At 37.6% G+C, this 23121-nt stretch overlaps 1 protein-coding gene across 27 annotated transcripts in view; it reads left to right on the plus strand.

The window, feature by feature from the left end:
* SORBS2 (sorbin and SH3 domain containing 2) overlaps positions 1 to 23121 on the plus strand; it is a 263818-nt gene that overhangs the window by 222361 nt on the left and 18336 nt on the right. For 17 of the 27 annotated variants that reach the window (XM_076336382.1, XM_076336381.1, XM_076336380.1 and 14 more), the window contains 7 exons: positions 9235 to 9287; positions 9981 to 10168; positions 12407 to 13966; positions 17037 to 17128; positions 19792 to 19838; positions 21156 to 21270; positions 21367 to 21495. In XM_076336382.1, coding sequence (XP_076192497.1) covers positions 9235 to 9287; positions 9981 to 10168; positions 12407 to 13966; positions 17037 to 17128; positions 19792 to 19838; positions 21156 to 21270; positions 21367 to 21495 — 2184 coding nt within the window. The remainder of the gene's footprint in view (positions 1 to 9234; positions 9288 to 9980; positions 10169 to 12406; positions 13967 to 17036; positions 17129 to 19791; positions 19839 to 21155; positions 21271 to 21366; positions 21496 to 23121) is intronic. The other 10 variants (XM_076336375.1, XM_076336385.1, XM_076336395.1 and 7 more) reach the window with 4 other exon arrangements.

The following is a 23121-nucleotide window of genomic DNA, read 5'->3' on the forward strand; positions in this document are numbered from 1 at the left end:
TAGATACCATCTTCATTCTTTGATTTTATTCCATTCCTTTCCCCATATTTGTTTTGTGTTTGTGTGTGTTTGTTGTTAAAGTGACATGGCATTTCTAGCACTTTGCTCAGTGTGTGCCTTTTCCTTCCCTTTTACTTCACAACTGCTCCAGACTGATCGCATAAACCCAGATGACATAGATTTAGAAAACGAACCCTGGTATAAATTCTTTTCAGAACTGGAGTTTGGACGTCCGGTAAGTGAGGACAGAATATTAATATTTAAACATTAGGAACAATATTTTTATAATGAGGAATTTACAAATTACCAAATTCAGCAAACATATGCCAGTAAAGTTAATACGGGTTTTTTTGAGAAAGGTCAATAAAGTCATCTCATGCATATAACTATTATTTTTCAAGTGGACCCTTAACTTGCCAGAGTAATGGCTTTAATAGCCTTAATACAGACTACATATTAGACAAGTAGTAGTGTGTAAATATTTAAGAACAAGACAAATCGCATGTTATGCAGGGATGTTTACTAGTCTCCCTAAATCTTTTGCATTTGGCTGGATTATTTTTGAACAATCTTTCAGAACAGAAAAACATGTCAGTTTGCATTAGGGATGCTAAATTGGAAATCATTGAAGGAATGTGTCTACATTTAAATGCACACAGCCATATACAAATTGCTGACGGCAGTAAGTACTGATATTTTTTCCTTTTTTTCCTCTCTTATATGCATACATGCAGAATACATATTTTGTACCTGAACACAGAGATACAGGTTTGCTCTGTTTTCAAGCTTGGACACCTGCTTGAACAAACAGACTTCAGTTCTGCTCCGATTTTCACAAACAGCCAGGTCCAGAAAAAGGACTCAGGCATAACAGATGCTACCTTAGTCCTACTGCGAGCATTTATGTTTAAAATTACAAACCTGAAAAGCTCCATTTGGTTGAAACACCTAAACGTCAGATGTACGCAGTTTTTCCCCTTTGGTTGCCTAGGCACTCACAATTCTTCTCCAAATACCACCGGCTTAATTGGATGTAGGCACCAAAGGCTGTTTATAGCTTTTATACAAGGATAAAACAGTAATGTTGTCCTCGAAGCAAGACTGACAACTAGGTCTCACTTCCTCCCTGCACAGTGCCTTAATGACTAGGCTGGAGATACACCTGCTCTTGCTTTTGCACACACCCTCTCTGGCTCCGTGGAGCTCAAATTCTTTCCTGTACGCTCTAACATCTTTAGGAAAAAAGATAACAAATGTCTTCATCCCGGAAGAATGTCTAACACGGTGGTTAGAGTACTTTCCAGACAGGTGGAAGATGCGAGTTCAAATCCCCTCAGAAAAAGGAAGGAAGTAAACCCAAGCATTCCCTCAGTCTGGTTAAGTATTCCCACAGCTCCCCAGGATCCTGGGCAGCTTGAGGACAAAAACCAAAAGCACCTGCCCACAGGCAGGAAATCCCAAAGAGAGACGGCATTTGAGCGTGAGAGTATCAGGATTTAAAACATTCCCATTCTTATCTTTCCCTGTTAGCTAGCAATTCTCTGGAGCCCCCCTCGGCATGCTAATTACTGACATGCCGGGCTACAGGAGGAGCCTGAGCACTTGACACAGGGCCCTGGCGGGCACTCTAGGAACCAGGCACCTTAGTCCCTTTTTGTAGCTAGCTGTAAGCCAAAATCAGAACTCCCAGCTACTTCAGTGGGAGCAGGAGAGAAAGCAAACCACACACATTCTTTTAAAACTTTAATTTTTTTGATCATAACATTTAAAAAAATTACCCATTGAATACCACCTGAAAATAATAAAAAAAAAAGTTAAATATATCTGGGTTTAATTTGTTGTCCAGTGGTCTATAATGTATCACATTTTCACTGATTACCTTTTATCTCCTTTTATCTAGCCATTCAAGCATTTTGTCATTCCTCCCTCTAGGTGGGCAGAAACAGTCCAGATACGTTCTTCTGATGAACAATATGTCAACAATATTTTACTGATAATGATAACCTGAGAATAGTGTCTCCCGTAAGATAAAGTATATCGAGATTTCCCCAGCAGAACATAACTGTGATGCTTTACACTCTTCTGTCTCATCAGTAGTAAAAACTGCTAGTATTGGTTCAACCATTCCTGTTGTAAATTTTACCACCTGAAGTTACTAACATTTTATTAAGATGCTTATAATTTAAAAAATATTGTAACACATTCTTCCTTCCATTCTACCCATATGTGTCACTCTTTGTATCTGACGTTGTCAACACTCAGTTTCTAACTGTGTCACCTTCTCCACATGTTTCATTCCTTGCTGCCATTGATTCTACTCCATTTCATCTCTACACTTCTGCTTTTATGATGCAGCCACCTAAAAAGCTTTTGGACTATGTTCAAGACAGTTCTTCTGGTGTTTCCAATGAGGTAAATGAATGATTCTTGTTCAGATGATTCTCTTGGGAAGAAGGGTTGGAGTGCTCGCCGTTTGTGTCTTAAGTTTGTTAAAATGTAGTGGTTTCCTTCTGACAGCTGTGAGACATTTCTAATTCACAATCATTGTATCTTTGTCTTCATATCTTTCCAGATCACTAGTGCATTTGGATGTTGATCTTATTATCCTAGGAACTGTGAGTCTGTATCCCCAAAACTTCTCAGAGATTAACACTCAGAATTACACAACAGCCCATACGTCTCTAACTCTTTGACAAATTCCCACTTCTTCAGAGTTGGGCAACTGCATTGCTTTCAGACACAATTAATACACCAGCACAGTAGTATTTTTTAATTAAAATACCTGACTGCAAATTCTACATGTCAAGTGAAAGCCTTTGTGGCTAAGCTATCATTTCTCCAATTAAGTATTTATGACTAAGGTTGCTAATCAGGAAATACAGCAATTAATAATCCTGTTGTAAATTTATAACTGCAGGATTGGCAGTCACTGTCGTCACTGCAAATAAAATGCATGAAGATCAGGTGGTGGGCTGTCATTGCCCTACTCTGAGTGGGAGAGATTCAGGCTTTGATTCCTTCTCCCTTCCCTCCCCATTTTTAGAGTGTTAGGGCAAAAGTCAGTGAATCCTGTAATGACAACTTTACTTCATATGGTGGCTTTACTTCATTCATATTTGCGATTCACTCTTATCTTCTGTAGCCTCTCCAAAAATTAAATGCAAATCGTGGCTTAAATTGTTAATTGTTTGCAAGTTACTCTGGTTTGGTTTTAAGCTCTGTAAATCTGGAAAAACCTCATGGTTGTGAAATTGGGGCCCAGTTCTCCAAGACAATAAGCTTCTAGGCCTTCACTCATACTTGAGAGTACTCTATATGTCAGAAAAGACAATTTAAAAGCCGTAGCATGATTATTTGAAATATTATCATGTTCAGTAGGCCTGGGTAAAACAGCTATTAAGTAATACTGGTTTTCTCTTTGTTTAATTTACAAAGACATTTATCTTTTATTTTGAAACTTTTTAAATCTTTGAATATGATAAATCATGTTCACAAACTACAGCAAATTAAATATTTTTCCAAGGGGGGGAATATTCCAAATAACTTGTTAAAGTATTAGAATCATCATGCAAACAAGCCTGCTTCTTGTTTACAGCTTTTGCCTACTTTTCCTAACTTCATCTTCAGTCACCATTAAAGCCTTGATGCATGAAAACAACCTAAACATTGGCTTAATTGTAAATATATATCTGGTTTTTTGAGTAGAACCGAATCAAAATATTAAACAAAGTCTGTATTTGGTAGTTTGGGGTGGTTGTCTCCAATATTTAATTGTCAGGCAGCCTTTATCCATATAGGGCAGTTTTGAATATTCTGGAAGATGCCTAATTAGCTTTGGAGATGGGGGAGTGGGGGAGATGTGTTCTCTTTGGCCACCTGGAAGTGCCTTGGAGGGATCATGGGTCAATAAATGCCCCAGAGCTGATAGGACAGCTACAAACAGCGGTACCCACTCGTGGCAGTAAAACACAACCATATCCACTGTTTGCTTTCACCTTTTCCCTGTGTGCCATATCAGGGCAGCCCTACCCGTGGGTAGAAGGTATAAACTCCACACAGCCTATATATGATAACGTATGCCTGTCGTAAAAATTAGTATTGTAGAATGTGCAATATACAGTATCTTTCGTATAGAAAAAACTTCAAAGAAGGCATCAAAGAAAGGGCAAAAGGGCAAGTTACATTTGAGGTGATAAGAGTATCTTAAAGGACGGAAAGCAAAAGCCATATAGTAACCCAGCATTAAATTTTGGCATGACACACACTTCTTGCTGTCTTAGGCTGATCACTAACACACCATTTATGGCCTGGGGAATGCTGTGGATAAAGAAGTTCTCTACAGTTTGGTTTCAGTTGTGTGATTTACCCATCGCCTTCCATAGGAGGCAATGGGGATCTACAGCACCCTTGGGATTTACATCATGGTCTGTGTAGCCCTGGAGCCATTACAAGTGGTGGAAAGTAATCACTCATGGCTGTTTGGCCAGTATCATGTGACAGATGGTCTTGGTCCAGTCTTTAATGCAAGGGGTTGGCACCTGCGCAAGAAACCCCGCAATGACAATTAATCTGCAATGTTTGTATCACCTCATGCAACAGTTCTAACAGAGATCACCTGTGAGCCCGTTTCCTTCCTCTGCTGGTACCGGACCATGGCGGTGACTGGTCAACAACGATGAGGTTGATAGTTGTGGCCAGTTTTGAAATAAGACTCTGACGTTTTCCAGAACAGGCTCAATGTGTGTTTTGTGGGTAGCGTAGGGAAGCACACAGACCTGAGGCCTTTGCTTCACGCTGTTGTGTAGAAATGTGAGGAGAACTGTGGTTACACCAGCTGTTGGTGTGAGCAACTCCGCTGCTGGCTTCTACGGTTTTATTGCCGACAGAGCTCATGATATTAGATATTTATCTTAAAATCATTGAAGTTGGATAGTGATGGGAGAATTGTCATGAAGTAGTTTTCAGCTTTCAGAGGATGTAAAGAAAAACTTGAAAATATGCAGTGTATGAACAGTAAAGATCGGGAATAAATACCTTCTTCAGAATATATTTTTAAAAACAAATACCATGATATTTTGTTTAGACAGAATAGGTTAACAGTAATGCACTCATCATGAGCCCCATACGCATTCTAAATATTGAGAAATAAAATAGGGATAATTTCCTAAGTGCTAATAGCAGGTTTATGGTCTGTCTGAGAATATCTAATCATCAGCACACCTCTATAACAGAACTGGCTCCAAGACACAGGCTTCTATTTAATCTGCCTGTGGAAAGGTGGTTTGATTCTTTACTCCTTTCCTAGAGCAGATGGTATGGTTTTGTTTCACAGTACCCCTTCTCTCTAATGCTTAAGCCCATTGACTTTATAAGCTAGGTTACAGTACTTAAAATACTTCAGTCAACAGTTATCTGTTTCTGTTCTTCATATGCAAATCCACAAATCAGTTTTTATTTTACAGTGTCATACATAGTTTGTTTACCTCCGAAGAACAATGCAATGACGATTAAAAAAAAAAAACCAATCTTTGAAATCTGTGTTTTGCTAGGAAAATGAAACTTGTAAGAAATAATTTCACATTTGTTTGCAGAAAAAATAGGTTGGTTTTAGCAAATTTAGCAGATAAAAATGAGAGGCTGTGATAAAACTTGATTGTATTCCACAGTCTTGTGTACTCTCCCATCATGGAAAAAAGCGTACGTGGAGCACCACTGCACAGAAAGCCACCTGGGAAAGGGGATACATCATTGTATGAGTGAGGCAAACCTTCACTGATGGAAACACCTAACTCTGGGAGAGGCTGGGCACATGATCAGTAATGTTGGTAGTCTTCTTCCAACAGGCCGTTGCTACAGCAGACCTGCCCCACTGAGAGCGCCATCCTCCTGACATCGCTGATGCACACTTCCCTGTTCCTTGAGAATGTGGGCTACGTACCACTACCTCACCTTGCTCCTCTTGGTAACAGCGTAATTCCCAGATTGTGTGAAGATCTCTCATACACAGGCTGCAAATTGCAGATCAGTGTTGCTTGAGGACACGTTAATTTACAAAGAATAAACACAATAGTAATTCCTAGCAGGTGGATATATTGCTATCGACAACTATTTTAATGCCACTTTCTACTTCCTACTGTAGCGCACACACTGTGGGTTGCATGCATGTCATTGCTTACTGTAAATGAGACGCAGATGAATAGAGGAGATCGTTTCTCCTCTGTTATGTCTGGAGGTTGTATTGGATGAGCTGAAAATGACTGCATGACAAGTAGCCCTTTTTTTTAGCATAGCACTAAAGCAATTTTTGGAGCTTTTATTTCTAGCTCCCCTCTTTCGTCCATAGCATAAGTCACTGGAGCAGAGTTGTATGTTGCCAGAACTTGAGCATCAGTTTCCACAACCTGAAAATCCATGATACAGTGCAGCAGTGGAAGGATAAGGATGAGAAAAAGAGGAAATCTATTCTTTTGGTTTCCCGTTTTATTACAAAACAAAATATTTGTCACACAGAACAATGTAGCGCATTACAACAGAATCACGTTTGTTGTTTGGAAGCCGTTTCAGAGGTTTTGGGCTAATTGAGCTCTGATGGGAACAATTTAACAGTATCCATCAGGTAAGAATTTCAGCAGCAGCAGAGAAATTGCCTCAGCTTTGCCTTTAACATGGTGACAGAATATTAAAAAAGAGGCTTTAAAATCTCGCAAAGACGCATCACTTCTAGAGCACGACTCTTAGTTAGAGGTATTACCTGAGCCTTGCATTGTTTCCATTCTGAAGAGATGCAAAGACTAGCAAGTTTAAACACACAAACTACTAAAACAATGAAGTGGTACAATCGTCATGGTTTCATGATTTAGCCCAGTAGTTTATTTCATTTCAAAATAAATTGGAAGAAAACAGAGAAGTAGTTATAACCAAAACCTTGGGTTTCCTTTTTTCCTAGACATGTGCTTTCTTTGAGATTTCCCCCACAAATGAAATGCACGTGAGAGTTTGTGGGATGAAAGCATGCCATGTTGAACTGTCCAAGATCACCAAGAAGCCTTGAAATAGGCCAGAAACAAATTCCTTCAATTACAGGCCAGTTCCTATGCTTTCTCTTGGTGAAACATCAGAGTTGCCATAACCCTGTTTGCCAACGTTACAACCCAATGTTGTTCTCAAAATTTGTTGCTTTCAAAATTTCTGTTGAAATCAAGAGGAACAAGAGCTGTGCACAAACACTGCTAATAGGATACAGCTCATACTCATAATGCTTAATCTAACAGAAATCCATGTTAGAGCTAGTTCTGCCACAGTGTTTTACAAGTTAAGCCAAATATGACTTGAGAGAAGTATCAGGAACCTAGTTCTGCCATTGCTGGTGGTCAGGTTTATGCTACTGGTTTTTGCAGTGAGCATATTCTTTATAGATCACTTATCCCAGATTTGTAATCTCACTTGAGGAGGGATTCTACTTTTGTGTTTATACAGCAAGTGATTCTGATCCAAACTGGAGCTTATGAACATAACAGTATTTAACAGTGAGAATAATAGTAGTAATAAGTAGTAACACAGAAGAAATACTTGAATACTTGTCCACAAAGCGAAGACATTTCTGTTTAGAAAAAATAAACATTTTGAAACCCTATGCAGAGATCACTTTAAATAAGTTACAGAGGACTTACTTTCTCTGGAAAGTAACTTTAAAGTCTTTGAATGATTAACATCTTTTAACTGTTTACATCTCAGCTACCATTTTTACCAAAAGCCTGAAAGTTTTTTTTTCTGATTTTTGATGTGATTTAAATTAAACTACAGTTAAAAATTACTGAGAAAATTGAAATGATCTTAGCTCAAGTTTTAGATAACATTTGATCCATATTGTATCATGTTTGTGTGTTTCTCCCTACCTCACAGTATAATAAATCTCAGTATAATCCAGAAGCCAAAACTTCAGTTAGTGTCCTGATGGGATCACTTGGTATGTGATGCAGGTCTTAAATAACGAAGCCTACTGACAAACGAGCTCTAACTGAACAATCATATTGTCTTTATAGTGCCCCACCTGTAAAAGTAGTTCAACGGTTATGCTAGAATGTCATTTAAAGTATGCAGTCTCATGAAATCTGTTCATAAATATTCTTAGACTACAGGTGCCTTCTAGAAGTATACGTGTCACTTTACAAATCTGGGTGAAGTCCTATTCATGCACTTGCAATTCAAATCACTGGGAAAAAAAGAATACCTAACAAAAAAAGCACTTACACAGGCCATGAGTGCTATTACTTCTGTAGTCCTTCTGCACAGAGAAAAGTTTGTAAGGGTTTTTCCGTGCAGAGAAAAAGTCTAGAAGGCTTCTATGGAAAGAGAAAAATAGTTCCTGCAGCTTACGAAGCTGTATGGTAGCTCTGTTTCTGGTCCGTCAGGTTAGCTCTGAAATGACATGCCAGGGACCTAAAACAAGTTTAACTTTTGAACCACATTGCTTTGTACCCATGAAGAAATACCCCAGGGACCATGCAGTTTGTTCTAAATTCATACGGCGTTACCAGAATTGTAGTATTACCTAATTCTGACTGGAGGCTTGAAATGTATGAAATGATTGATTTATAATTAGTGGTCATTTAAGGTTGACTTTACATTAATAATAAAATTATGGAGCAGTACTCCATTCCGTCTTCCAAGGTTTGTGCAGTAGCTACTACCATAACTCCATAGGCAATAACTAATTTTCAGTGATAAGGACTGTTCTTACCAGGAATATAAGGTGGTCAACAACTGGCCACAAACATGGCATTTACAAAAGTTTCTGGCTATAATTGATTGTGGGATTTTGGTGAGTAATTCCGGGGGAGGAGAAGGTCTGCAGACCCCACTTGCGCATGAAGGAATTATTTTCAGATTTTTATGTTTTTATAATAAAAGTTCATTTCAGCTGTTTTATATCTATTTTTGAAAAGGGTATAGAGAAGCATGACTTTGGATCATTATTTGGTAGTGCTTTAAAAGAAAAAACATTACTGAAGTAGAATATGAAATGAAATCTAGTGATGCTTTTTAAAAACTGCATAACTGTTCTCATGAAATACTGCAGTATCTATGTTGGAGTACCCAGGATGTTAATCATCACAGTCTGTTGTTATAGGATTTGTCACAGAGTAACAATCATAATCAAACATGATAAGCAGAAATTGTTCACCCTTTTTTCAGATACAGATGTATAACAGATTCATATATTTGTTTTCACAGACTTCCTTATATCATCACTATTCAACAGACAAAGGCCTGGACAGGCCCTCTAGGTAAGAAATACAATATATGATTTCAGCAGACACTGATTATACAGCCTGAGGGCTTCCTTTGTGACCTGAAGCCAGCAGATGTTACAAGAGTCAGATTTTAACATTCACCTTGTAAGCTACGGACAAAATAGAGAGATGCATGGAGAGGTTGTTCATATTTTGATACTGAAGTGTAATCTTACTTTTGTTTTACAAGGACTTAGTGTTTACGTTCAAGATAACCGTGCTGTATTTTGGGCCTTTCCACTAACATCCCTGAGCTTCTGTCTCAACTGCAGCAATCTATCATCTAACCTTACTGCCTGCAGCACTTTCAGTGCTGTTTCCCTAAGCATGCTACCTCACCTGTTCTCGGTCTCTGTCTTTTTCCTATCTTTGTGCTGAACTTCTAGTACCAAAAAATAGTCTAAAAAAACTTGATGCATTTATTTCAAAGCCTTCACTATGAAAATGACATAGCAATTTTGTTGCTTTAACTTTAAAACAATCAGGTGAAGAAGAAATTCAGCTTTTCTCTGTGAAATATGCTGTAAGATGTCTGAGACCAGTGCTTCTCCCCTTTACATGTTTTTGATGTAATTGTTCTGGCATTGTTTAATCTATAAACCGATAATATAATTATAAGCTTACTTTTTAAATTCCTGAATTCTGATCTCAGGATTAGACTGCTGCTAATACTGCTTATTTCTGTAGTTCTGCAAGTACTGCGAGTGACTACAGAAAAAGAAGGAAGTCAGAACCTGCTGTAAGTCATCAGAGGGTGCACAGTGATCAGAATGCAAACAGGCCTAGCCTGGGCCGTACAGATACACAAGGCCCATATACCACCCTTAGAAAGCCTTTAACTAGCTCGTCTCCTTCGTCTCCATCAAGAGCAAAAGGTAAGAGGAGAGCGTATTTGTTAGCAGAAAACCACTGATAGGTTGTACAATACATTGGTGGTAAATGCAATTGTCTACTGTTGCTCAGTGCACCTCACTGGGAGATTTACTATATGAAGCAACACCTTTGGGCCTTTCATGAAAGGCTAACTTGTTTATTCTTACGTGTGTAATTTTAAGCCGAAAAGCTGGATTTGTAACAAGGATTTTCCAGTGTCAACTGCTTATTCTAACAAAAGAAAATTGACTAAATGAAGACTATGATTTGTACAATATATAAACCCATAAAGTTTATTAACTCCACTACTCTCTTATTAGATTATTGTGATTTTAAAACTGTTTTCAGTATACACAGAAAGTAAATCAAGACAAATAGCATATAAGATTAAAGATGTGTTTCTAGAAGAGTAGGCCTTTCAAATCTATAGCTGATGTCTTAGACATTGTCAGTTATCAGGACCTAATTTAATCAAGCAGACATCCATAGTCTGATTTTTGATTTTGTAAATCCCTGAAGTATTTAGAACAGCATATACAATCTGATTAGGTTCTTTTTCCAAGTAACTCACCGTTCCATTACTGTTCTCCATGTCTTTCCAGAAAAGAGATACTTGAATCAGTTGTTGGTTTGGGTTTGGGGTTTTGGGTGGGTTTTTTTAGCAAGACAAAAGGTTTCCAGTAAAACATACGATGGAAGTAATATACAGAGTAATATCGTATACAATATGTCTCCTTCTGTTTAAGTTATTATTCTTCATTTAATTGTTGTATTTTGTAGCTATAATTTCTAATCAGCCTATAGCTGTATTAGGGACTGTGTAAACCTTTGTAAAAGTCAATTCCCATTGAAAAGAACGTAATTTCCAGGCTGCAACAGAATGCATCAGACAAAGAAAAGCAGTGAAGAATTATAAGAGTGAAGTGATGGAAAAGCAAATGTATTTTAAACCCAGTGTTACAGCGGTAATTTAAGAAGTGGGTAAACTCATCCATTTGGTGTACCAGGCCAGGCAGTGAAAAGTTGGTAAACTCCATTTACCTGCATTTACCTTTGACTGCATCACCGATAATGGGCACTTACCATGACTTAAACACTTCCTGTGTTTGAAGATCCTTCCCTTAAGAACATCAACCACAGCTAACTAACCTTTGGAAGGTGACCTAGCTGTGTCACTCCGTTCTCTCCCAGCATTATGAAACCTACTAGAATGTTACTTTTTCTTGGAATTAACCATTTTGTTAAAGAAGCAGCACATTATAAGCTGTTTGATCAGCATGGATTTTGAACTCAAACGTTTTAGTTTCTGATTCAGATTCAAGTTGTTCTTCTAGAAAGCAGATTGAGCTGTTTGAAGCATGTGTCCTGAACTGAATGTTGCCACTTGAGACCATTTTTGAAAGTTCAGTGCAAGTATGAGAGACCACAGTTCCAAATTTGTCTCATAGTGACTTCTAGATCTAGCATGCGCATAAAAGTATGTCTTAAAACTTGCTTGAAAACTCAGGCTTTGTTATGGAAGTCAAGCTAAGGGTTATTGTTTCTTCTACATGCTGGTTAGGCTCAGTAAACTGATACATCTTCCTTTACACCCATACAGCAGCTCCTCAGCCACCTTGTTCTGCCCTCTGTAAGCTGTAGAAAACACCACTCCCTTCCGTGCTATCACACAGGGAAAGAGTGGGCTACCTATGAACAACTGGGAGAAATTTCCCATTTGATCTTATATAAAGATTTATCTTTATCTTAATTATCTTAGAATAAGCAGTTGCTGTGAACTCTGAGCATTATCCAGCTCAAAAATTCTGAACAGCTTCTTTCAGAATGCACAGGTGGAAAAGTCAACATTTGACGGAAGTCCAGATTTGTCATTTGGCTTCATCTTTAAATCCTTTGCAGCTTTTATTGTCTGTTGACCTGCTTCAAAATCAATATTAATGCTTGTTTTCTTACATTGTTTTGGTGGGGGGGTTGTGGAGGGGGTAACATCTCCGTAATTCATAAGGAATTCTTTTTGATGTTCAAATTATCATGAGTACATTTTTACAGCTGGAAAATGACTTAATTATTAGCTCTGCTGCCCCAGGCTGTAGCAACCTATGTACTGACCTAAGTTGATAGATGCATTAATTGCTGTCTCTTTTCTAGTCTTTCTAATACTGATGTTAATTCCAACTTTCTGAATCTTTTAATTTCTGGCAATGTCTCTTTTTTACCATGCTGCTCTGTGGATTATAAAGGTGGGGATATTAGCAAAGTATATCCATCCCTTTTAAGTTATTCAGTGCACAACCACAACACCTCAAATGAATTAGATTACTGTAGCACTTACAGACAACATTTAGCTGTTCCAAACGATGCAAGAAGGGCAATCAGCTACAAGAATGGCTGGCAAATGACTCGTCAAAATGCAGAAGTCTGGAGCAGCACAGAAGAAACTACTTCTCCAAAGAGAAAATCTCGTAGCTGTGATGATCTGTTAACAGATGATCACGATAGCTTTCCCGATGCACAGGCCAAGTCTGAAAGCATGGGCTCTCTGTTATGTGAGGAGGACTCCAAAGAAGTTTGCTCAATGAACTGGGCCTCCCCGTATGTTCCTGAGGGCCGTGGTAGTAGTAGGTCAAGAGTTCGTCACAGATCTGCACATGATGCCCCAGGTTTCTTAAAAATGTACAAAAAGATGCACCGCATCAATCGCAAGGACTTGATGAATTCTGAGGTTATTTGTTCTGTGAAGTCCAGAATACTGCAGTATGAAAAAGAACAGCACAAAGGCATTCTTCAAGGCTGGAGGGAGTCTTCTACTGAAGAGGTGCCCAGAGACATGGTGCCAACCAGAATATCTGAATTTGAAAAATTAATTCAGAAGTCAAAATCAATGCCGAACCTAGGTGATGAAATGTCAACCGTTACACTAACGCCTCCTAAAAATGGCTTATGTCCAAAGAGGCGATTTTCTATCGAATCCTTGCTGGAAGAAGAAAATCAAGGCAGACATCCCACTCAGGTACAACGGAGCTACAAGTCTAAAACCCTGGTGCCAATTCATATTGAAGTGACCAGTGATGAGCCACAACGATCGCATATGGATTTTTCAGACAGCGATCAAGATGGAGTGGTTTCCGACCTCAGTGACTTTATCCAGATAGAGGGTTCATCCTTTTGTAGCGAAAGTGACTTTGACCACTTTTCCTTCACATCATCTGAAAGCTTTTATGGATCAGGCCATCACCACCACCACCACCACCACCACCACAGGCATCTCATCAGCTCCTGCAAAGGCCGATGCCCAGCATCCTACACCCGCTTCACCACCATGCTGAAACATGAAAGGGCTAAACAAGAAACCACTGAAGATCCAAGGAGACAGGAAGCAGAATCTGGCCTCTCTAAGATAGCATTCCTAGTCAGTCCAGTGCCTTTTCGGAGGAAAAAAAGTGCAGCTCCTAAAAAACAAACTGAAAAGAAAAAATGCAAGTCATCGGTATTTGAAGCACTAGATTCTGCACTTAAAGACATCTGCGACCAAATTAAAGCTGAGAAAAGAAGGGGAAGCTTGCCCGACAACAGTATATTACACAGACTTATTACTGAGCTGCTTCCAGACATTCCAGAAAGGAATTCATCTCTTAAAGCTCTGAAAAAGAGTCCCATGCACCAGCCTTTTCATCCACTGCCTCAAGATGGTGCTATCCATTGCCCATTGTACCAGAATGATTGTGGAAGATTACCTCTTAGTGCCTCTTTTCCAGACATGGACGCAACTAACAACAATGATAGTGCACTGTGTTTCCAAGGTGGATTAACTTTCTTCCTCTATCCTTGTGATTTACTTATCCAACCTTACTCCCTGTACTTCCCACCCTTTCTCATTCCATTTTTATTTGTGTCATCTCTAAGAAGCTTTCATCCCACAAAATTCTTAATGTAGGATGTCATTTTTACATAGGTGATGAGGATAGATAAATTTTCTGTCTATTCACAAAATACAGTAATCTGGATAACTGGAGTAACGGTGAATTTCAACTAATAGATTATTAGTGCTATAAATTACAATGGTGTTATTAAATTAAGCAATGTGGGTTTTTTCCCCAAGAAAAAGACCTTACAGAAAGTGAATGCATGCATCATAAGATGCTGGTCAAACAGAAAACAATATGCAGATAGCCCTTCCTTTATTATTTAAAAAAAAAAATCTGCATCTGAAACATGTTGTACTGTGTAGTTTTGTTACATGTCAGTGATAAAAATGCTGTTAATTCTGCCAGTATCACAGAAAGTTGATTCGGTTTTCTTATGAAAATACACTAATTCCGCTGCTTTATATTACTTTTTGTGAATAGACCCTAAGGTCATTTTAGGGAGTTTCCATTTCCACTGTTCAAACAATACAATTCCCAATTTCTGTGGCAGCAAAACTAGTTCTTCTCCTAGAATTTTAATGTATCTATGAAGTTTTGAGAAATATCCTATCCTCTTAGAAGGGAAATTCTCAATAATCAAAACTTGAATGAAACTGTCAAGAGTGACTATAACTTTTTAAAAAGTCTGTCTTGGCAGTAATCTGGTTTTAAAGTTACTATTTTGAGTTGTTCATTGCTCTGCTTCTCTTTTTCTCAAAAAAATTGCTTGAGCTTAAAATGTTTTTAAAGTTTAACCTTGCAATATTAAAAGAAACAAACTAGATTCATAGCCAGAGTGCACAAAGGAGTATCCCAGGTGATTTAGATTAATGTCTTTGGCAAGTCTGTCATTTATTTCTCTTAAGTGGCAACATTTCTGTGCTAAAGAATTCTGCTTCTGGACGTACAGTCCTCTGTGACAGACCATCTTTGAGAATTTAACAACATTACAAAGCTATTCTTGAAAGCACAAACGGATGTAAGAGATAATGTCTTTACTATATCAATTATGCAATATTTGATCAGGCCCATCTTACTTATCTTTAATCTCACATCTTTTTCTGTAACTTTTGCAAGTACCACACTAGTAAATACGTATTTCAAGAGAAATCAGAATTGAAGTTGTTACCATCTCCTCTTAACTAGTTAAAATAGACATATTGAGAACAGAGAATTTGGTAAAAAACAGCTATAAAATGCAGTTCAGAACTGAATTAGTCATACTTGAGGCCTGATCATGATTAATCCTGGCAGGCAGTACTACACCATAAGACTGAAGTTGGAAATTGCACTGGTCACATATCACAGTTGCTAAATGAGAATTTTCCAGTCCTTGAAAAGAAGGAAATCCACAGTGCAGAGTAAACATGGATTCCTAATAGCTTCTGCAGCTATGAAGGAGCCTGGCATGAGGAAAGTGGTACACTCTGTCAACACTAATATCCCTAAAGTACGATGGAGAATGAGTACAGCAGAATATTCCATTGACTTTCAGCAGCAGCAGTCATGGCTGAGCTCTACTTCTAATGAAGTTTCATGTTTTGTTGGATCTGTGTGTGTCTCTTACAGCCACCATCCACACGGGGACCCCAAGGTCATAGTAAAAACCACTGAAAACTACCAATATTGACTGCAGAAAGAGCTGTATAGGAATAAAGGAAAATGTTCTTCTTAAAGTTGCTGCGTTTTCTCTCCTTCCCTCCCATGTCCTTCTCTTTCTGCTAGGGTTTAAAGAAAAAATTAATAGAAGTGTTTGGAGGCATTATATCTTTAGGTTTATGCAGTGAGCATAGATCCTCATTCACAGGCACATGCCATATCAAGAAAGCTGTCCAGAAATGGGACTGTGATACACTTTTTGGTGAGGACATGCTTGCAGCCAATGACATAAATAATACAATTATCTCATTTTTTGCCTCCACCGTTTTTATCAATAGCCTCAAGTTTTTGTGGCTTAGCCAACAGCCTGATGGAGACCATTTACATCTTTCTTCTGTAAGACCCCAACATAATGGATAAGATGCTTTCAGTTCTTTTTTTTCCACTTTAGAACTTCTTTAGAAATGTATGGGCTTGGTAAGAACAGATCATGTGAATGAAGTCAAAGGAAGACAGTCAGCGATATGTCTCCACTAGCAGGTATCACTGTGGCAGTGGGAGACTAAAACAGTAAATCTCAGAAGTCAAGAGGCAGTTCATTTCATGCTCTGGTCTGAAATAATTCCGTTATATTTTCATTTCACATTGGCAACTTGCAGAGCTATAAGGAGTGTAAGATTTTTATTTTATTTTTTATTAAAACATGAAAAGATGTATTCACCATCCTATAATATACCATCCTATAATAAACATTGGTACCAAACTGTGCTTTAGAGAAAATCTGCCACATAGATTGGTGAGTAATGATTTGTACTCCATCTCTTAAAACAGAGTTGTTTTTATGAAATAACATCCTTTTAAATTCCCTTGTGCTGCCTAACAAGCGCCCCGGTAAAGTAGAAATGCATCTTAGATCACTTAGGAGGAACCAAGTTTTCTTCGCTATTTTCTCATTGAAGCATGCCTTAATCACGTTTTGTGCACGTAACTATGTGTTGATATTGTTGGCGTTCCGAAACAGTTCCTTGCAACCCGATGAAGTCCTGACACTGCTGTCATGTCTTCCACTTGGTCCAGTAGGGGTGCATCCCTTCGTACAGTAAGGCATAATTTTGCTCTCTCAATCCTCTATAATATATTCTTCTGCTGTGGATCAGAGGGACAGCCTTTGCCTTTGCTTGAGAGTCAGTATCTTTTTTTTCTTTAAAGGTGCACTTTAGCCATCATATCATGTGCTTTTCTTTCTAGTAAAGGTAAAATAATAGATTTCAATATCTCTTCACCCCCCTAAATGAAACCAAGCAGCATCACAGATTTGAATGGTTTTGTTTAATTTACCATAGTTTCACATAATTTCTGTTTTCAGTAGACCAGGAGTCTCCTGGAAGCTATTCTTCTGCTTTCACTGATGTGGGACGATGTACTCCAAGAGAGAGAAGAGGAACTACAGACAAAGAGGTAGTGAAACAACAATAGATAATGCAGCAATATCCATATGGAAAATTGGTAACATATCCGAGACAAGATTTGTGTTGGTTTTAAGACACTGTAATGATACAGACCAAAGGAACAGTTACTTATCATATCATCAGATGGAACAGCATCCTTCTTTTTCATTAAGGAGAAGGGTATTTCAAGAAATTAAAAGAATATCAAGCTTTGTAAGATAAGCTGTATCTTCAATTTATGTTTAAATAGATATGGACAAAAGTTTACTAGTCATTGATAGGCTCCGTCAAAGTTGACCAGAGTGGGTGTTTGGGACAGAGAAGAATAGCAGATGTGACTGGGGAAAGACTCTTCTGAGAACCGGAGCATTACACAAAGAAACTGCCTCAGTAGTTTCAAAACTGATACAAAGAACATCAGTATTTCACCATTATTTTTGTTTAGAAAAAGCAAAACCGCTGCTGTTAGTGTGTTAGACAAAACCACTTATCCTAAGAGCAATCTCTAATTTCTATAACAGTTGGTGATTGTAATTGTATACTGATTGCTTATATCAATTCTTTGGAAGAAGAAATGGAAGCAGGCACACAACCTTTAAAGTAACACAAAGTATCACTGAAAAGTATACACAAAAACATGGAGTATATCATTCAGTATTTTAAGAATGTTTCTAGATCTAGAACTATAAATGCTCTCCAAACAGGCTTCAGGGATTTTATTCAAACATAAAGTAAGTACATTTATATTAACCAACATCTACAGACCATAGATTGTTAACTTTTTCCATTGATTTTCATTAAAATATTGCACAAAATAATGGCAGCATAAGAGCGTACTGTATTTTAATTGCTAATATTTATGTTTTTGTTCTGGGCCATCTACCTTGTTAAATGGTGGTACAGGTTAGAACTGGTTACAGGATCTGAATTTAGATCCGCTTACACCCCACTGACATGGTTATATTGCTGCAATTCAATTAAGAGTCTGATTTCAAAAAAAGACTGCTCATTACGAAATAAAGGTTAAAAAAAGTTCCAGAAGCCATATTGTGTGTTCCTTTTAAAGAATTTTGTCACAATGAAAGTCATCTTTCAATTTGAAAATATGTAAAATACTTATACTACAAGCCATTCTTAAGATTGCTGTAATTTAAAAAGATGAAAGAAGAAAGGCTTCTCTATTTCCAGTATGTTTTGTACATTTCAAAGTATTTTGTATTTAATCAGCTCCACTGTTCTTTTAATATTATCCCCCTTCTTCCATTATTTGCTTTAGTAGTTACAGCACCAGCTGTACCAAAATCAGGAAAGAGTGAAAAGGGCTTAGCTACAGTTGATGATATGAATATCCCCTCCCATCTAAAAGACTATTTTTAACAACAGCAGGGAACAGGAAAATGCTTTTACATTTAGGCTATCTTATTTGAAGGAGATCTGTAATGGAAAATTGTATTAGTATTATAAAATGCAAGTTGACAGGATCCCTGTAATAACTTTGGGGACTTTTTTATTATAGCAAAGACAATGCTTTAGGTATGCTAAATTTGCTAGCCTTTAGATGACAAGAAGGGAGAACCCAGTCGAGCACATCTGGCCTGGAAGAAAGGTAAAATGCAAAACTTAGGAGCATCCCTTTTTATTCCTCTTATAAAAAGATCTGCACCCTTACATCATTACAAATAGTATCTCTCAGAAATAGCGTAATCAGCTCATTCTAGTTACTAGTATATCCTAGAGAGAGATTTTTTAAAATGTAGCAATCTCATCTGCGCAAGTACTTGCAGAGAAAGGCTAAATCACTTTACCAAATATTCTCACATAATACTGCTAACCACTTCTTGCACCTTCCTCTGAAGTATCTCGTGTTGGGTATCCAGAGGCAGACACTAGATGAGTGAGGCTCTTGCGTCAGATCACAGTTTGTGTTTTCAGCACAGCTTTGAAAACAGTGAAAGTATAAGCGTCAAACTCACAGGTGAGGAGAGGTGGGGTTGTTCTACAGTTTTATTTTTGAAACAGTATTGACCTTACAGATACTTGGTGATAAAACTTGATAAATATATGAAAGGAATGATATGATGTGATTGCCTGTGATAGCAAGAGAGCTGTACAGATGACTTAGGAGATCATTTCCAGTCCTGCGTTTCTCAGACTTTCTTAAAACTATGAATGTGATGATAGAAATTTAAGATATTCCCAACCTTTTCCAGCTGTCGGAGTAATTTTTCCTTTATATATATATATATAAAATGTGATGCAGTATTCGCAGTTGAAATTAGCCTAAAGATAACAAGTTCAACAGAAGAGGCATCTAAAGTATTAGAGAATATCAAGCATGTGAATTCCCATTGTACCTAGAGATCTAGTTGCCTACAAGTCACACTGGCATTTAGTTAACTTTTTTTTTTTACTTTTGTAGTTCTCTTAAACATAATATTGCAAAGCAGTCTGTATTAAAATTTACCTGGTATTTCTATTTTTAAAATACTAAGTCCCAAACACCGAACTGCCGTAAAAAAGGAAGCTGTGTATTTAATTGCCTATTACTGCAAGAACCACTGTAAGGCACACATCCTTTTCTTTTTCGATCTTGGTCACCTTTTTAAAAGCTGAAACACGTTTACCATATAGTAATACTACCTGAATGTATTAATCACTTTGCCTACTTTTCAGAAACTGCCAGCTAGAGCTGTATATGACTTTAAAGCTCAGACTTCTAAGTAAGTACTAGACTTTTGTTCATTTAAGAATTCATAATTCAAGAAAACTCTTTCTAGCACTTGTGGCAGCTAACTGCTGTTCTAGCCAGTTTCAACAGCAAATGCCATGGAAGCAGAGGACCCTGCTTGCTGTCACAGTAGTCTCTGCATTAGTAAACTGTGTGAGAAGTTATTTTGTAATAAAAATGTCTTAAATTATTATATTCTCCATTGTATTTGTTTGAACACATGAATGGTTGTGCAGCTTCAGCCTTCTAGAGCATGGGTCCCGAGGGTCACCCACCGAACGCTCTTCATTTGTTGTGAATGGTATTTAGGTTACACAAGATACAGTGCTTAAAATACTGATGTAGATAGTGTGCTTATCAAAATTCTGTATAATGCTTCAGCATCTTCCCGTCTGCCTTAACATACACAGGCTCTCTGCAGGATGCGACATGTCCCATACCAAAACAAACCACAGTGGTCCAGAAGAAAAAAAATCAGGAAACACTGTTCTAGGATATGAGAGAGTCAAAGTAGAGTGCCTATATTTCATTCCTGCTGTTGCTCTGATGATCCACGGCATTTAAACGATCTTTAGATATGGCCAAACTTTGCCACTAGAATTACATTAGCTGTGTCTGGTAGAAAACTCACAACTTGAATTATCAGAACAGCAGATTAACTCTTGAAAAACAAAATGGATGATACAGCAAAGAACTCCAGAAGATGTTCTCAATGATGTGGATAATTCCCTTTTTTTGGTACCCAACATTAAGTGTATCACATGCCCTGAGTATCAGAAATGGTGAGAACATAATCCTGTGTTCTTCATGCTTCTGAACAGATGTCTTGAAAGAAAAATGCATAGAGCAGAAGCACACCAAGCTGTGCTGCTGCAAAAAAGGTAGTAATAGGCCATAGAGACGTGGGATATATTCTATAGGTTCCCCTACCGATTTCACAAAGAACACCAAATACCCCTCAGATGCCTGGCATAAAAGCAGCATCTAAACAGGCGATCCAAAAGACATCATACTTGCATGCAGACCCTATACTAAGTGCTCTGGTAATAACTAGCAAACTTCCTTGAAATCACAGTGTAAAACAGGCCTGTATAACTCACAGATAGTACCTGGGATTCATAAACGTGAATCATTTCATTTTATATGGTGTAATCAACTGGTAAATGTACCACAGCTGTGACACTTTTTCTTTAAAGGTTTAGCTGCTACATTCTGTTTCAGTTCCGAACTGTAAAGATCTCAGAAACTATGCAGGTTGAGGAGTTACGTGTAAAACTGTAAACATCTGGTCTAAATAAATTTGTTACAGAGAGCTGTCCTTTAAGAAAGGAGATACTGTCTATATCCTCAGGAAAATTGATCAAAACTGGTATGAGGGTGAGCACCATGGAAGAGTTGGAATATTCCCAATTTCTTATGTCGAGGTTTGTTCTCTGTTTTAATTCCTTTAATTAGTTTGGGCAATAGGTCCACAAACTGCATGAGAATGATGAAAATCTGTGGGTTTTCTTTTTCCTTAGAAACTTTCTCCCCCAGAAAAAACACAGCCTGCCAGGCCACCTCCCCCTGCACAGATTGGAGAGATTGGAGAAGCTATTGCCAAATATAATTTCAGTGCAGACACAAATGTGGAGTTATCACTTAGAAAGGTACAGTTTAGAACTATCTTTATCAAAATACCATTATAGTGCCTACTGCTACACAGAATTAATATATAGGTAAATACTATGCTTTGGTGCACTCTGCATTCAATATTTGCTATGCACAAAGCAATGTAACGGTAGGAAACTACTAACATAATAGCTTATTGGCTTGCAGTCTTTCACTGCTACCTGCAAATAGTTTAAATATGTTGTGCATGTAAACTGTATTGTGGTAGATTAGCATATGCAAACATGTGTTAACTGCCCACTAAATTTCTAGTTTTCACTTCAATTATCCGTCCCTGTTTTTTAATAATTATTTGTTGCTGTCACAATTATCATGGTAAGGTTTTTAATATAGAAGAAATAGAAAAACACAGAAAATAGAAAAATATGGCAAAAAAGGCTCACAGACATTTTTGTGAATGTACCACCTGCTCTTGCAAATAATTCATTTAATAACAGTCTGCTTTTTATAACATTCTCTTATCTTTCTATGCACATCCTGGCGGTTATACTTTATTGCACATGAGCAAAATAAATGTTTAATTTCTGAGGTTTGTCAGACACTGGAATATTACCGCTGTAGAGAAACTTTATTACTGCAGATATTCTATACTTAGTTGTAAGTAGTACATACTTTTTATCCACTGGAAAGTTCTGCCTCTTACTTTTTTTTTTTTTTTAAGAATTGGAGTTCATAGAATTTATTCAGTGGTTTGTTTTTCTTTTGAAATAAGAGTAAGGATACAGTTTTTGATGCTGGCCTAGAGCCTAATCTAGCATCACTGAAGATAATGGGTGCTTTTCCACTGATTTGAGATTGGGAAACGTCAAAGAGGTCTAAAAAAAAGTCAGGAATAGGGACTTAGAGAACTAGGGGTTGGGAGTAGTTTGATGATTTATTTCTTTTTAAAATTCTCTTTTGTGCTTATTGTGGTGGTCATAATCTTGACAGCCCAGTATTGGTTTGTTTTTACAAGTTAACTTGCAGTGGTTTTCTTTTGTTCCATCCCACTAAAGATAATTTTAGGGTACTCCGCAAATCAGCTACAGAAACAAAATTACAGAAACCCAAGAGAACGCAAAACTAATAGGGAAGGATTTGTTACAAAAAGAAACGTGGTAAAAAGCACATCATGTAAAACAAAGGAGGAGGTAGCTCGTGAAGTTTCACTACAGAGAAACGTTTGAATAGAAAATCGGTATTTTCCATTTCAGTTGCTAAGCACTCTAAAAACAGTAAGTGAGCCACCGCCCATCTTTTTTACACAGGAAAAGCACTTTCTCTCATCTTTCCCATGAACTCATTTTTTAACTTTCTACCTCCACTTATTCCAGTTTTACTGATAACAAAGCACTTGCATGGATTTCATTGTTTAACTTTTATCACTTTTAAGGAAAAATGGGCATAGCAGTCACTATTGCATATTACAGTTAGGGTGTTAGCTAGTAGTTTGGCCAACAATTAAAACAGGTTATGATCCAAGGAAAAGTTTAAATGTTAATCCCCCAGCCAAGAGTAGGAGACTACATGAAATTCCCCTCTGATAAAAGAATAGTATTTGCAGTCCGTGACTAGCCCCCTGTTTTGCTGGAATGGTAGTTTTATACACTGTTACTATAAACGGG

Source organism: Aptenodytes patagonicus, chromosome 4 (assembly GCF_965638725.1).
Source record: "Aptenodytes patagonicus chromosome 4, bAptPat1.pri.cur, whole genome shotgun sequence".
Classification (NCBI taxonomy): Eukaryota; Metazoa; Chordata; class Aves; order Sphenisciformes; family Spheniscidae; genus Aptenodytes; species Aptenodytes patagonicus.